Below are 14,803 nucleotides of genomic sequence, written 5' to 3'. Positions count from 1 at the left end.
TTGAAAAATTAGTACCTAGCACTATCAAAACAGAAGTAAATAAATAGGCAGCACTGACATAAACTGGATGATAATCAGCTCCATGGTAAGAACACGGAGAGAAGAGGTGAGGAGAACAGAAACTGATTTGGAGACACTTCACAGACTTGGCGATGCCTGCTCTTTCAAAGAAAAAGAAAACAGGAAAAAGAATATGTAAGAGTTCACCACTAGTGTAAATGAATTTAAATCCTAGGCACAGACACATTAGATCACAAGTATTAAAACTTGCAATCATGACTGACAGATTTTCATTTATATTCTGAGATATGCTCTGAACTAGACATCTGACATAGCAACATAGTTCTGATTGTCAAAAGAAAGTGACTTGTACAAGACTGTCGTACAATAAATTTAGCAACAATTCCCAGTAAAATTCTATGTTTAATAATTTAATGAGCTCTGGAAAAAAAAGAAAAAAAATAGTGCTAACTAATCTACGCAAATTAGGTTACATCAGTTATAAATGATGTGTAGGAGACCCAAAGGGTAATCTGGGGAAGTAACAGACCAGTAAAGAGAACCCCAAGGTGACACCCCCGATACAACAGTGTCTGGAGTGCCAGAACCAAGCCGTCAGAGTAGCAAAGTGAGAAGAAAAGTGGTGGGTCGCAAGTTAACACTTACTGGCCCAAGCAAAGAAGACTCGAGATTTTATTTTACTGAAAGGCTCTGACAAAACAGTGACATGACATCCTTACATTTTAAAGTCATCATTCAGACTGTTGTGTAAAAAGGAGACCACAGAGGAGCACAGCTAAAGATAAGGGGTCCAGGATGCTCTGCGAATGAAGGCTGAGGAGAGGCGTGCAATGGCTGGCTTCTCAGTATCCTGAAAGCAAAGCTAACAGGATTTCATCACGAGGTAAAAGGACAGCATCAAAAAGGATTGCAAGGCTCACGTCCTAGACTTTGAAAAGAATGTGATTGCTGTTTACTGAGATGAATATGGTGGAAGAAGTAAGATTTTGATGTTTTTGGTTTTTTACTTTCTGGGGAGCAGCAGGGAGGGTAAGATCTAGGATATACTACAGGACACATTAACTCTTAAGAAGCTCACTGGATATATATTAAATTGGACACGTAAATGGTTGAAAGGAACCTAAATTGTAAAAACAAATTAATAGCTGTCATTCTTGAAACTACATAAGCTTACCACCTAGGGAATATAGAAAAGAGTTCAAAGAACAAGTCCTGGGGCGTTCATTCTTTAGAAGTCAGGAAGAGGGGAGCCGGATGCAAAGGGAACTAAGAAAAGAGCCCAGGAAGACAGAATGAAGAAAGGGGTTACTGTTAGGTCAAGATGAGTACTGAGCAATAACCAGTGAAATAGCTGCTGGCAACAGTTCACAGGAAGGGGGACATTGATTAACCAGAGAAATGAAACAACTGCAGGTATCAAAAGGGAATGGGGAAAAAAAAAAAAAGGAATGGGACCAGTATATAAACTGAGGGGCTGGTTCTGGCAGCACAGAAAGTTCATTCATTCATTTTAACAAGAAAGAGGTTCTGAACACAGGTGGATATGAAAAAACTTATTCATGCTTTCCTTTACTAGAGAAATTCCTCCTGGGTCAGGACCATTTTATTTATCTTGTTACCCCTAGAGCCTAGCACAACACAATAATTATTTTACTGGATAAAGGGATCAGCTACAAATCTGAAGAAATATCATGCAGAAGAGATATTAAACACATCTTTTATAATCTAAGGGGCACAGAAGAAACAATAAATGCAAGCTACATAAAGAAATAAGCCAGGCAGAGTGACGCACACTAGCAGTCCCAGCTATTCAGGGTGGCTGAGGCAAGAAGACTGCAAGTTTGAGGCAGCCAGAATAACTCAGACCCAGTTTCAAAATAAAAAAATGAAAGGGCTGGGTACAAGGCTCAGAGGCAAAGCATGTCGGGTTTTATCCCCAATACATTAATAATAATATAATAATAATAACAACAATAATAAACAACAGCTTGTTAAAATGATAAGGCAAAAATAATTATGATAGAAATATGGAGTTAACATGGAACACTTAACTTACATTAAGTTCTTCTCTAAAGCACTTTACATGTGTTAATTCATTCAGTTCTTAGACCAGCACAACACAACAGACACATTTGTTATACCCACTTTATAAATACAAAGGCTGATGGACATACTTTAAAGGAACATGCTCTCAGTAGCACAACCAGAATTGAAACTCATCCATTTCTAAAACCAATGCATTTAAATATTCAAATTTATGTTCCAGATCTTAACAGATTTGGAATTACTGTGGAAGTTTCACAGATCATAATATTGGCTCAGGCTAAATGTATTTGCTGGTAGGCCTCCTAAATAATGGGGGCCCATCCCACCAATTAAATACAATATGTAGGAAATGTATACCTAAAAAGGATTTATTAAATATAATAGATATTAAGATGCTAAAAGAGGCAAACTACATGTTGGGAAAAAATCCACAAAATACATCTGGTGGAAAGACTGGTATCCAAAATATACAAAGAACTCCTTAAAACTCAACAAAGTAAGAAAATATACAAGCCAATTTAAAAATGAGCAAAATATCTAAAAAGGCAATGTGGCAAAGATACACAAATGCAAATTCAGGACATGAAAAGATGTCTGACATAATATATCTTTAAAGAATTGAAGGGGGGGAAAAAAAAAGAGTGGCTACAACACACTTATTAGAATTCCAAACTCCAAAACACTGACATCAAATGCTAACAAGGATATAAAGTAACAAAAATTCTCACTCACTGTGGGTGAAAATGCAAAATGATAGACTTTGGAATAGTTTGTTGATTTCTTATAAAAGTACAGTGTGAATAAGCCACTTCGTGTTTATTTAAATGAGTTTCAGAACCAGCCGTGGTAGCACACACCTGTAATCCCAGCATTTGGGAGGCTGAGGAAGGAGGATTGTTATAAATTCAAGTTCAGCCTGGGCTACAAAGTGAGTCCAAGATCATCTTGAATTCTATAATAAAACCCTATCTCTGAGTTCAATCCCCGGTTCTGGGGGGGGGGGGGACCCTGCCTCCAAAACAAAATAAACAAATAAAATAAACACGGGTTCTGTCCACCCCAAAATTTCTACATTACTGCTTTATTCATAAATGCCAAAATCTGGAAACAACCAAGACACCTTTCAATAGATGAATGGACAAATCTTGCTTTTGTACTTTGTACATTGGAAGATTATTCAGCAGTAAGAAGTCCTGGCCATTGAGGCATTAAAAAAGACATGGAAGAAGTGAAAAATTCAAGTGCATACTACAAAGTGAAGGAAGCCAGTGTGAAAAAGCCAGCTATGTACTATATGACTCCAGCTGTATTAGATTATAGAAAAGGCAAAACAACAGACTCAGTGAAAACTCAGACTGCCAGGGCTTAGGTGAGAGAGAGTGCATCAAACATCTGAAATACAAGATTCTTAAAGCAGCTGATTGGTATGATACGATAATAGTAGATATATGTCATTAAACAGTTATCAAAACACACTGGACATGCAATACTGAGTGCACCTGAATGTGAACTACAAACATAAGTTAATGTATTGACTGGCTCACTGGGGGAGAAGTGGCAAGCAAGTATATAAGAATTCTCTGGAATTTCTTTTCTTTTTTTTCTTTAGTATGGGGAATTGAATCCAAGAACTTGTACTTGCCCGACAGGCACTTATGCAAGTGAGTTATCTCCCTGGCCCTGGAATTTCTACTCAATTTTCAATTTTTCTAAAATTTTTCAAACAAAAGAAAACCTCTCTTAGTTAAAAATTTAGTGCTAAAAGGTCAATGTATATCAACTATATGGTAATGGCAGCCAAAACTGCCATTAAATTGTAGACTGTGCAAAACTAGAATTCAAGAACAGTGCTTGCTATCACTCCCTCTGCTGGAAACACCCTTTGGAAAGGACAGATTTTCCCTGATAAAGTGGACATGGATGGCAATGTCTGAAAAGCCCTGTGTCCAACACTATGAAGCTTCAGAGACACAACTTTTGAAGCAGTTGCCCTGGAAGTAAGTCTAGGATCCTATACATCAGAGGTTAGAATGTTAAATGGACATAACTGAAATATGGAAACTAACAAACATTTCTTCTAACAAAATAAAACCTTGCATAATTTCATTCTCCATTAAACAGACATGGGTATGGTACATGCGAAAAAGCTTGCCAAATTATTTTTCCCCCTTATATCTTAGAAAAGTCTTATGCGTAAGAGTAATAGAGGTGCTTTCAAAAGGTACATAAGCAGTATGGACTAACTTACCACACAAAATGTAATTTTCACCCTAGCACAAATCTAAAAGTGGAGAAGAATCTGTTTGGTTTCATTGCTGTTTTTAAAAAAGGCCAAGGAAATGAAAAGTAAATGTAAATACTTAAGTCTTAAATTTTCCTGATGGTTACATCACAATCTCTTCCTCTACCAACTGCTGAAATGGACATTATTTCTACAGAACAAGTCTCTAAAAATGCATTGAAGATGTTAAGCTCATATTCACAATGTGAATTCTATGTGTACTTACTTGATAAAGACAGAGAGAAAAAAAGGGCCAGGAAGGAAAGGAATCAGATATAAACATTTCAAACAGAACAATGGCACACAAACAACTCGGCTCCCAACTCCAGGATGCTCTGCAATACTTTCTCTTCGGTCTCTACAAGGCCAACATTCATCCCTGCAATTTACGTCTTCAAAAAAAGAAGCAATACAGTTCATTTGCCAACTGAGAGATTTCTGTGGTAATATATAGAAAGTAAACACTAAAACTTGGCCTTAATTAAAGATCATTTTCTTCTTTTACAAAGCAGTAACAGAATATTTCTTATGATCAGATTTTTTATAACTTTTTTGATAGCTTTTATTGTTTCATCTATCACTGTGAAGTTCTTTTCAGTAAAAGAACTCTTTTAACTGGAAATTCACTTTTCATTATTTCTATTCTAGTATCTGTTTACCTACTAAAGCTTCTTTACTATAGTACTGTTAGAACAATAATATCAACAAAAAATGAGAACAAGAATTAGGGTTTTTTAATTTATCTCTCACCTTAAGAATTCAAGTGGTTTGATAAAGATTTTATATTTAATACCTATGCTAAATGGTAGCCGAATCTTTAATCTTTAAAAATAAATCAAAAAAATAAATAAAAATAAATTGATAACAGGGGATATAGTTCTGTGGCACACCACCTGCCTGGTAAGCACAAGGTCCTGAGTTTGATTCCTAATACAGAAAAGAAAGAAAGAAGAGAGAGAGAGAGAGAGAGAGAGAGAGAGAGAGGAAGGAGGAGGAGGAGGAAGAGGAGGAGGAAGGAGAGGGAAGGAAGGAGGGAGGGAGGGAAGCAGGGAGGGAGGGGGGAGGAAGAAAGAGAGCAGTAATCCAGTATCAATTATTTACTGTCCCTAGTTTTAAAGTATAACTGACAAGTTAGAACCATGAATGTTTATGGTTTACAATTTTGATATATGTAGGCATTGTGATATAATCAAGCTAATTAATATCTATCATTTTATTTTTTGTAGCATATGTCAAGTATATAATTGACACATTATTATACAGTCAGAATGTTATACAGCAGTTTTAGAACTTTTTTTCTTTTTTTTTTCCTTTTGGCAGAACCGGGGATTGAACTTAGGCCCTTGTGCTTGCCAGACAAGCGCTTATTCTACTGAGCTATCTCCCCAGCCCTTTTTCTTCTTCTTTTTTTTTGAGATAGGGTCTCATCATGAAGTTCAGGCTAGCCTTGTACTCACTATGTAGCCCAGGCTGGATTCAAATTCATGGAAATCCTCCTGCCTCAGCCTCCCAAATGCTGGGATTACAGGCATGCATCACCATACCCAGCCCCGAATTTATTCTAAGAATTAACTGAAACTGTAACTGAAAATGTGTCCCCTTTTCCCAACATCTCTCCATGCTCTACAGCCTGGAATTCTTTGACAGCCTAAAAAGTGTCCCATCACATGATCAGTGAAAGCATTTTTAAGTATCCACCCAGAAAGTGTTATTTTATTTAGATGAAAAGTGATGTGTACTGAGCCAAGTGGGGCCCAGACTTATAATCCATCACTGAGTTCATGGCCAATTTGGGCTACACAGTGAGGTGAAGATTAGCCTGACCTACCTGATAGACCCTGAAAGGGGAAGAGGGAGGAAGGGGAATGAGGGGGGAGGGGAAGGAAAAAAAGGAGTCTGATGTGCATTACTACAATTACATATAGGGTATGATCAAAATATAAAGTGATTAATTTTTTTAAATTATTACAATATTATAATTAAAACTGTCATTAAAAACACCCCTACACACACACACACACACACACACACACACACACACTTCAAACACATCCCACCAATTCTGCCACTTTCTGAAGCAGCTCTGGAAGTCCTTTATATGAGTATTTCTAGTTGCACCTTGATATATACTGAGTGGATCGAAAATATTCACCTTTTATGTTCATTTTGACTTTGGGAAAGAGCCAGAAGCTGGTGAAGACAGTAGATGGGGACACAGCAATGTTTTCACTCAACAGAAAACAAACATTTAATCAATGAGGCATGGTCAGAAAATAGAGTACATATTTAAATTTGAAAATTACAATAAAATAAAACATTCTTGGCCATGTGTCTCTTACTGTGATAAGTTTTTTAAATTTAAATATTTATTGTATCTTTCAGTCATCCCTTGTAGGTGTAAGACATTTATCTTTTAAAAGGGAAAATCTTAAAAATGTAAGTTTATATTACTTATTACAATGCTTTACCACTAAGCCACACATCCGGCCCAGTAAGATAATTCTTAAGCTGTTTAGCACTCCCTAAGTCATGAACTCAAGGCCAAAATACAATCACAGTGACCAACTAAAGCATTTTTTAAAAGTGGTAAGATTTGAGTCTGACCAAAACAAAACTCCATGTTGCATTATCTTGTGTGTTTGCATGTCCCTCCCTAACAAGGCAGAGTAGTTATTACATGAGAAAACTCATGTTCAAGGTTCAGAGTAAATATAATTATCTGCTTACTGATTTGACCATTTGATACACTACATAGTTTTTTTTAAAACTTATTTTAAGGACTATTTTCAAATGAGTGTGTTTCAAGAAACTATCAGCCTAAAAACTAGTGTTTTCTTTTTCTGGCACAGAAAAAAAATTCAAAATAACAGAAAAACTCATACATTTCACTGTGCTTCCACTAAAAACTTAGGAACATGTCTAGTAAACATTCTTCCTAACAAATGATGCACAAGGCACTGGTCTTTACAAAACCTAGCAGTCTGAAAGGAACTTCAAGAGCAGGGCCAAATATACAAAGATTCCTCGAATTTGCTGTACAACAGTGCCACCAGGTGGCTTACACAACCTGTGCTTAGGCACACAATACCTTTAGATCCTAAACCACCTTTAGTGTATAATGTGACACTCATTTTCAGCACTGTTGATAACAGACCTATTTCCTATCAAGAAGATGAATGCAAACAACACTAAACAAAAAGTACCAATTTCAAGTTACACATAGCTAATAACTGAGTACTAGTTGAATGAATGATTTGAGTAATATCTGAGCATTTTTAGAAGATGAAATAACTAAAAATATAATTTACAGAATTTTGTCAGTATCACAGTTATAATAGGTCATATAATAAGATTTACTTCGTGAAAGAACAAAAAGAAAATTTAATGCTGCTTTCTATTTTGATCTACTGAGAAAAAGGTCTACTTTAGTACTAAATAAGCTTCACTGAATTTTCTCAAAAGGTCAAGCCACTAAAATGACAAGGCATTTGCAAGGAGCATTATATTCCTTTTATTCGAAGCTCACTGTAAGCAAGAATAGCTAACTATGCAAGAAAAGTGAAAGATACAGTATTAGATTTTTGAGTTTTGCATATTACAAATAGGCAGTAATTAAGTTCCCTTAGAAAAAAAGGAATAATCTTGATTAAGCCTAACCAGGATTTCTATTTCCTTATACACGCTGCAGCTGATAAGGTAACTTCCTGCAAGTGGTTTACTACATCATTCAAAATTCAGCTATGCTAGGATTTACCTGAGAGATGTTCTACATAATAATCTTTTAAGTAATTCATGTTTGCCCATTATGCAGCAAATCATCATATATTTCCCAACTCTCTTAGAAAAAAACTTAACCATTTTCTACAGAACAGTCACAAAATAAGCATGAATTCTACAGATATTCCCTGATTTTGTGTTGTCTCACCTTGCTTGACACCATCATGATTCTTGCTGATAGCTACTTAGGTCTTTTCTTTTCCTCTCTATTCCCCTGTAGCTGGTGTTTGCTTTTTTGTTTTTGTGGCACCACAGATCAAACTCAGAAAAATTATTAAAGTTATCATAATCTTCCCATAGAAGGCAATCTTTGTTAATTTAGACAATGTAGTCTCTATCCCTTTTTCCTTAGGAACTCGAGTCAGCCTGCTAGTTCTAGCTTTTCTATTTTTTAATATAACATTATTATCTCACCAGATAATCTAACAGTACATTCTATTGTGTACTTATCTGATATAAAAAGGCAAGAAATAAAGAAAAAATACTTGTGTGGTCTAATATACTAAAGTTTAACAGTATATCTGATTGTGATTATATTATATAAAAATAATGTAAATGTTAAGCTCACATTTATATGTGACAAATAAATGCCAATGAACATGTGAACCCGAGTTTATATTCATTGGGATATCTGGAGTCACAGCACAAAAGATATAGCCAGGTGTGGTAGTGTATGCCTATAATTCAGTGTAGGCTCAGCCCAGACAATTTAGTAACTTAGTAAGACCCTGTCTCAAAAATTAAAAATAGGTTGGGAATATAGCTCAATGCAAAGACCCTCAGGTCAATCCCCAATAACACAAAACAAAACAAAACACTCTGAAATCATAGCACAAATACATAATTCTGTCTGATTATTTATGAGGCTAATTAATACAAGAGGACTCTGAAAAGCATTGAAAATTACCAAAACTATCAGAAATATTAGCAAACGCACTGCACATAAATTAAAATTACAGAAAACCTAAATTTTAGCCTCTGCACATAATCTGAACAAATCATGAAATTAATTATCCAACTTTTTTCAACTTAAGTGCTATTAACAGACTATACTTTTTTAAAAAATTATGCCTAAAAAATCTGATGACTTTTGTCTACCAAAGAAGTTCCTATAACTCAAGTTTATAACAACTATTTTAAATCAGCAAAGATTAAGTGACTACATAATAGATAATCCTCTTGGTTTCAACAGATTCTTATCGCTTTGAGTTAATTTTACAAGGAAAAAGGAATGTGAGGTGGTATGTGAGTAAGAAACACCGATATTACTTTCAAGTTTTCCTACTAGAGAAGAAAATAAAAAAGATGCTTAAAAATGATTGGGCCTATTAATCTATGAGACTTAAATAAGTTCATTACCACTTTATTTTTGATTATGTCAAAAACTGATTTAAAAGAAAGGAATCTGTTTTTCTAAATAAGAAGGTAAGTAGGGACAAAATATCTCTAGGGGAAAAAAGGCTAACTTCAAAAATTTACTGATTTTTGTCTTCCTCCCACATACAACCCAAAGCTACCCAGTTAATAGATCTTCAAAGTCTTGGAACTGAGAATGCATGTATAATTGAAATTCTCAAATTAAAACTATTCAAAATTTATCTAGTGGCATCTGCTTCCAACTATGTATCACTAAGGTGTAACCAGTTATTCCAGTAGCTTTAAAAAAAAAAAAATCATGAAATAAAATATGTACTCTTTCCTCTTGGATCAAAAAAGTGATTCTATTCACCTCTCTGTAAAACGGAGTGAGTTGAAACACTGTGAAAACTTATTACTAATGAATGCTACCCAAAAATTAAATACTTGATCCATACCTTGTTTTAACTCCAAACCGTCGGGTTGCTTGTTCTCTCTCAAGGATGATGCAGAATCTATACAGGAATCTTGTCTGAGGAATGAAAAAAGATAAAAACAAATTTTAAACTATATCCAACCACATATTTACTGCTCACATTCTTAGAATCATTAGGTACTTGGGAAGACACAGTGAATTCTTCTGAGCCCCAGAAGAATTAGCATATTCTGGAGACTCAGAAACATGTATACAAGAATCAGAAGAAAACAACTAACTGCTTTCTAGTTAAGCCTATATTTCTTTGTAAAATCAAGGGTCAAACCTGGAAGGAATAAGGAGGTAATTTTTTCTTGCTTGCAGTACTCTGCAGGATAGCTGATGAGAGAAATCATAATTCTCAGCAGTATCCAATAATATTTCAAGTTCTACTGTTAAATTTAATGGGCATTTTGCATTCAAATTACTTTATATTCATCTAATTTCATACCTCAAATGCTTTGATGTCTAAAGTCTGCAGAAAATACATATTTTATATGCAATATACATATGTAATCAAAGTAAATGGATTAAATGTAAGATCATAAAAAAGTTTCAATTCACTATGTTCAGCAAAAGAGCTACAAATAAACTGATGCTTCAGTATATGTATTATAATGCTGGTAAACAGAATTATACCATCCTGACACTGGTGCTAAAAATATTTTAAAGCAAAAAATTTCAGTAAACCAATTGTAAATATTCATATGAGAAGAGATTATTTTCTTCAAAAGATGTATCTATTGCCTGGTAAAGTTTGTTAAAAATAGCCTCAGCAATAAATATTTAAGCAATTTTCCTGCCCACAAAGCTACATATTTCCATCTGGTTAATACTAATAAGTCCTTCAAATAAGCTAAGAACAAAAAAAAAAACAAACAAACAAAACCACTTGCAATCATTTCCTAGAAAAGTTTATAAAACATTGTTTCCAGATAATATATTGGGGATATATATGTTTATTTTATATTAAAACTTCACCGTTATAAGCACAAAACCAGGGATTATAAAATTTGGGTATTAAGACATGTGGGAGGTTCATAATAACCATTTCTCCACTTTTTTATACTTCTCTGCTATCTAATAGCCCTACTCAGGTATTATCCTTTCCACTAAATGACTGGTACATCCCAAAGAGGACATCGACCATTCTCTTTGATGATCCAGGAACAGAATTATAGGACTCTGCAAGGAATAAAGTTCAAACGTGCTATCTCAAACTTTCCAGTCAACTTAAGATTTTTTTTTTACCTACTTGAGATATTAAGAAGTATCATCGTTTAAAGAAAATGTTCACTTTCACACATCCTCAACTGGCACATAACTCTACATATATGCATTTACATTTTCCCCAAGAAGTACTGAAATATCACATGGTACCCAATTAATGTATATAATTTGAGTTTTTCTTCGTGTGTGTGCGTTTTAGGGAAGGGTCTACAGGGTGTTCGGGGTCTCACTACTAGATCAGACTCATAGTGATCCACCTGTTCATAGCCTCCCAAGAGCTGGGATTACCGGTGTGTGCCACCACGTCCAGTCAATTTGAGTTTTTCTGTATCAGTTAAAAATAAATCTACAAAACACAATGACATATTACATCACCAATAAAATATGGACCTATATAACACCTTAAGGAATGCACAAACACATCACCTAAGTATACCAACTATGCATAATCTACATTATGAGGGATTATCAAACAAATCCAAAGTGGAAATCAGTTACACTGTAGTGGAGATCAATGTCAATGTTATGGAAGACAGAAGGAGCTGGGATATAGCACAGTAGTTGAATGCTCGTGTAGTCTGTGCAGGGCTGAGTTTGATCCTCAAAACTTAAAAAAAAAAGCCAAAAGACTAACACCTAGGGAAATATTCCAGATTAAAGGAGTTACAAGAGATAAAGTTCAAAACCACTGAACTCAAATAGTAAAATAGTAAAACTATCAATATTAAATTTCTTAATAGCAAATTTCCTTTGCTATTTATGATTTTATCACGTAATATCTCTACCTTCTATACCATTTATTTATTTATTTATTTAGGAACAGGGTCTCACTATGCAGCTCAGACTCATAGTGATCCTCCTATCTCAGCCTCCCCAGCACTGGGATTACAGATGTGCACCACCATACCCAGTTTCAAAGGCCAGCTGGGTGCCCAAGTCATCACAGCATATGGTATCAGAAATTGAACCTGGGTCCTTTTGCTCGCCAAGCAGACACTTAAACCATTGAGCTATCTCCCCAGCCCTATAGCTCCACCTTTTGAAAAAAATACAATAAAGTACTCAGGGTCAAAGTGACATGATGTATAGTAACAACCTCAAATATTTCACAAAAATACAAATGTATAAAAAAAACCACGTGCAATTGGGTTTAAAGTTTAATAATAAGCAAATCTATAAACTAGTATCTATTAATGAGAAAAAAATTATAAGCAAATCTATATAAGGCCTATATGTAATAGGTATACAACTATTTCCAAATACAATTAAGTATATTAATATAATAAAATCTGGTCTAGGTCCCTTAAAAACCCTCCAAATATAATTAGACTCCTCTATAAAAACCATCTGCTGTCAAAATAATTTATATACATGACCAATGTGAATTTATATAAAATTCTATTCCCTAGTTTGACTTGATCAGGCTACAGACATTACCAGGTAGAAAGTATGTGTACTGCTGCTGAAGCAAGCACCAAACAAAATTTCAGACAGTAGATACAGGACACCACCCTGTGGCCAGAAAGTGAAAAACTAGATGTTTTTACATCACTATTATTTGAAATAAAACAAGAGCAACCAGAAACACCTTTTAATCATCTAAAATTTAAAAATAAATATTGGATTATTTTTGTAATATGTAGGTTTTAACAATTAAAATGACCACATAGGTTCAGGGTTCTCTAATCTATAGATTTGCATTAAGCAGCACGAAAGCCAACATATGGACCAAAAATGGAATGTCTGGGCCAGGGAGATAGCTCAGCAGCATAAGCGCCTACCTGGCAAGCACAGGGTCCTAAGTTCGATCCCTGGTACCAAAAAAAGGGGGGAGATATCTTAAAATGTAAGAAAATAACATATATAGGCCTTTTTATTCTTAGTTATAAGAATATAAGTTTACTATCAGATGATAAAATATGGCAAGATTAAGAAAACTAAAACAATTACAGTTAAATATTTCTATCAGATACTTTAAAACTAAGTAATAATTTTATAACAATTAGTGAAAGAGAAGCAAGGAAGAGGGAAAGAAAAACTTGCCAAAGCTAATTTGGATTAAAAATCGTGCAATGATCTTTATGTTTCTTTCCATTTATTTATTTATTTATTTATTGTATTTAGTACAGGGTCTACAGGGTTTCACAGGTAAGACTTGTAGTGATCCTCCTGTTTTCAGCCTCCCAAACGCTGGGATTACAGGCCTGTGCCACCAAGTCCAGTCTCAGTCTCATCTCAGCACGCCCCAGGGAGTGGGGCCGGCAGGGTAGTCAGGGGATTGAACCCTGGTCCCTGCATCTGCCTAAGCAGGCACTTTAATCTGCTGAGTTACCTGGACATCCCCATTTCTTTCCATTTAAAAGAATAGGGTCAGGGAGATAGTTTGGCTGTCTAAGCACCTGCCTGGCAAGTAAAGGACCTGGGTTCAATCCCTGGAGAATAAACCCATTTTTATTCTAACTCCCTTACCTGCTGTATAATATTCTTCCTTTTTTCTTTTTTGTTGCTACCAGGAATCAAACTCAGGAATTTGTGCTTGCCAGACAGGTGTTTGTGCCACTAAGCTATATCAGCCCAGCCCAGCCCAGTATTCTTTAAAGCCACTTAACTTACAAGCATGATCTTAAACTACAAAGAAAACAATTATTTCTGTATTTATCCCAAAAGCTAAATTCACAAGCCAACATCAGTCCAACTTTCTCTTTTATCCAAAAACAGTGAGTTATCCACTTTTTTATTTGTTTGTTTGTTTGAGATAGGGTTTCACTATACAGTTCAGCCTGGCCTTGAATTCACTTTGTAGTCCAGGTTGGCCTCGAAGTTATACCAATCTTTCTGCCTCAGCCTCCCAAGAACTGGGATTACAGGAGTGTGCCAGCACACCAGCCTTCCATTCTCTTTTCTATAATTCCATGTACTTTCTTTAAATCGAGTGATAAACTGGGAAAATCTGTGAAACTTAAGAACAACCCTTCATGCCACATGAGATGCTTATAATCCCTGTTTACTTAGGAGGTGGAGAGAAGAGGAACATAAATTGAGTATAGCTTAAGCAACATGATGAGACTGTCCCAAAATAAAAAAAAAACAAAAAGGGCTGGAAATATAGTGCTGTGATAGAGAGCTCCTGAGCTGAATTTCCTGTACTGCAAAAAAGAACAATTACAATTGGGGATTACAAAAGCTTTAAAAGATACTTCTAAATGTGGGACATTATAACTTGTTTCTAGTTGCCCCTGTCCAAACCTCAGGTGGTGACAGATGGTGTTTTTCAGAGGTGGTTGGATCTACAGTTGTGTTGCTAGGATTAAATGCATGATGCTGGGCCAGGCTGATTGCTCAGCAGACTAAAGCACCTGTTTAGGCAGAGCACAGCGGTCGGGCTTCGATCCCTAGCATGCTGTGCCAGCCCCACTCGCGGGGCGCACAGAGATGGTGACTGAGACTGAGCATGGTGGTACATGTCTGCAATCCCAGTACTTGGGAGGCTGCAAACAGGAGAATCACTATGAGTCCAATCTATGTAGTGAGACCCTGTAGACCATGTCCTAAATATAGAAGAAAAAAAAAAGTGCAAGATGCTGGGATTAAAGGTGTGAAATTACTAAATTAGCCTA

At 35.4% G+C, this 14,803-nt stretch overlaps 1 protein-coding gene across 4 annotated transcripts in view; it reads right to left on the bottom strand.

Annotated features, from left to right (window-relative positions):
- Caap1 (caspase activity and apoptosis inhibitor 1) overlaps nt 1–14,803 on the bottom strand; it is a 160,266-nt gene that overhangs the window by 79,994 nt on the left and 65,469 nt on the right. For all 4 annotated transcript variants that reach the window (XM_023723510.1, XM_004638551.2, XM_023723511.1 and 1 more), the window contains exon 5: nt 9,940–10,013. In XM_023723510.1, coding sequence (XP_023579278.1) covers nt 9,940–10,013 — 74 coding nt within the window. The remainder of the gene's footprint in view (nt 1–9,939; nt 10,014–14,803) is intronic.

The sequence above is a fragment of the Octodon degus genome, unplaced genomic scaffold, assembly GCF_000260255.1.
Source record: "Octodon degus isolate 3935 unplaced genomic scaffold, OctDeg1.0 scaffold00099, whole genome shotgun sequence".
Taxonomy (NCBI): Eukaryota; Metazoa; Chordata; class Mammalia; order Rodentia; family Octodontidae; genus Octodon; species Octodon degus.
Note: the sequence above shows the minus strand (reverse complement) of the source record. Positions and strands in the feature narration are given on the sequence as shown.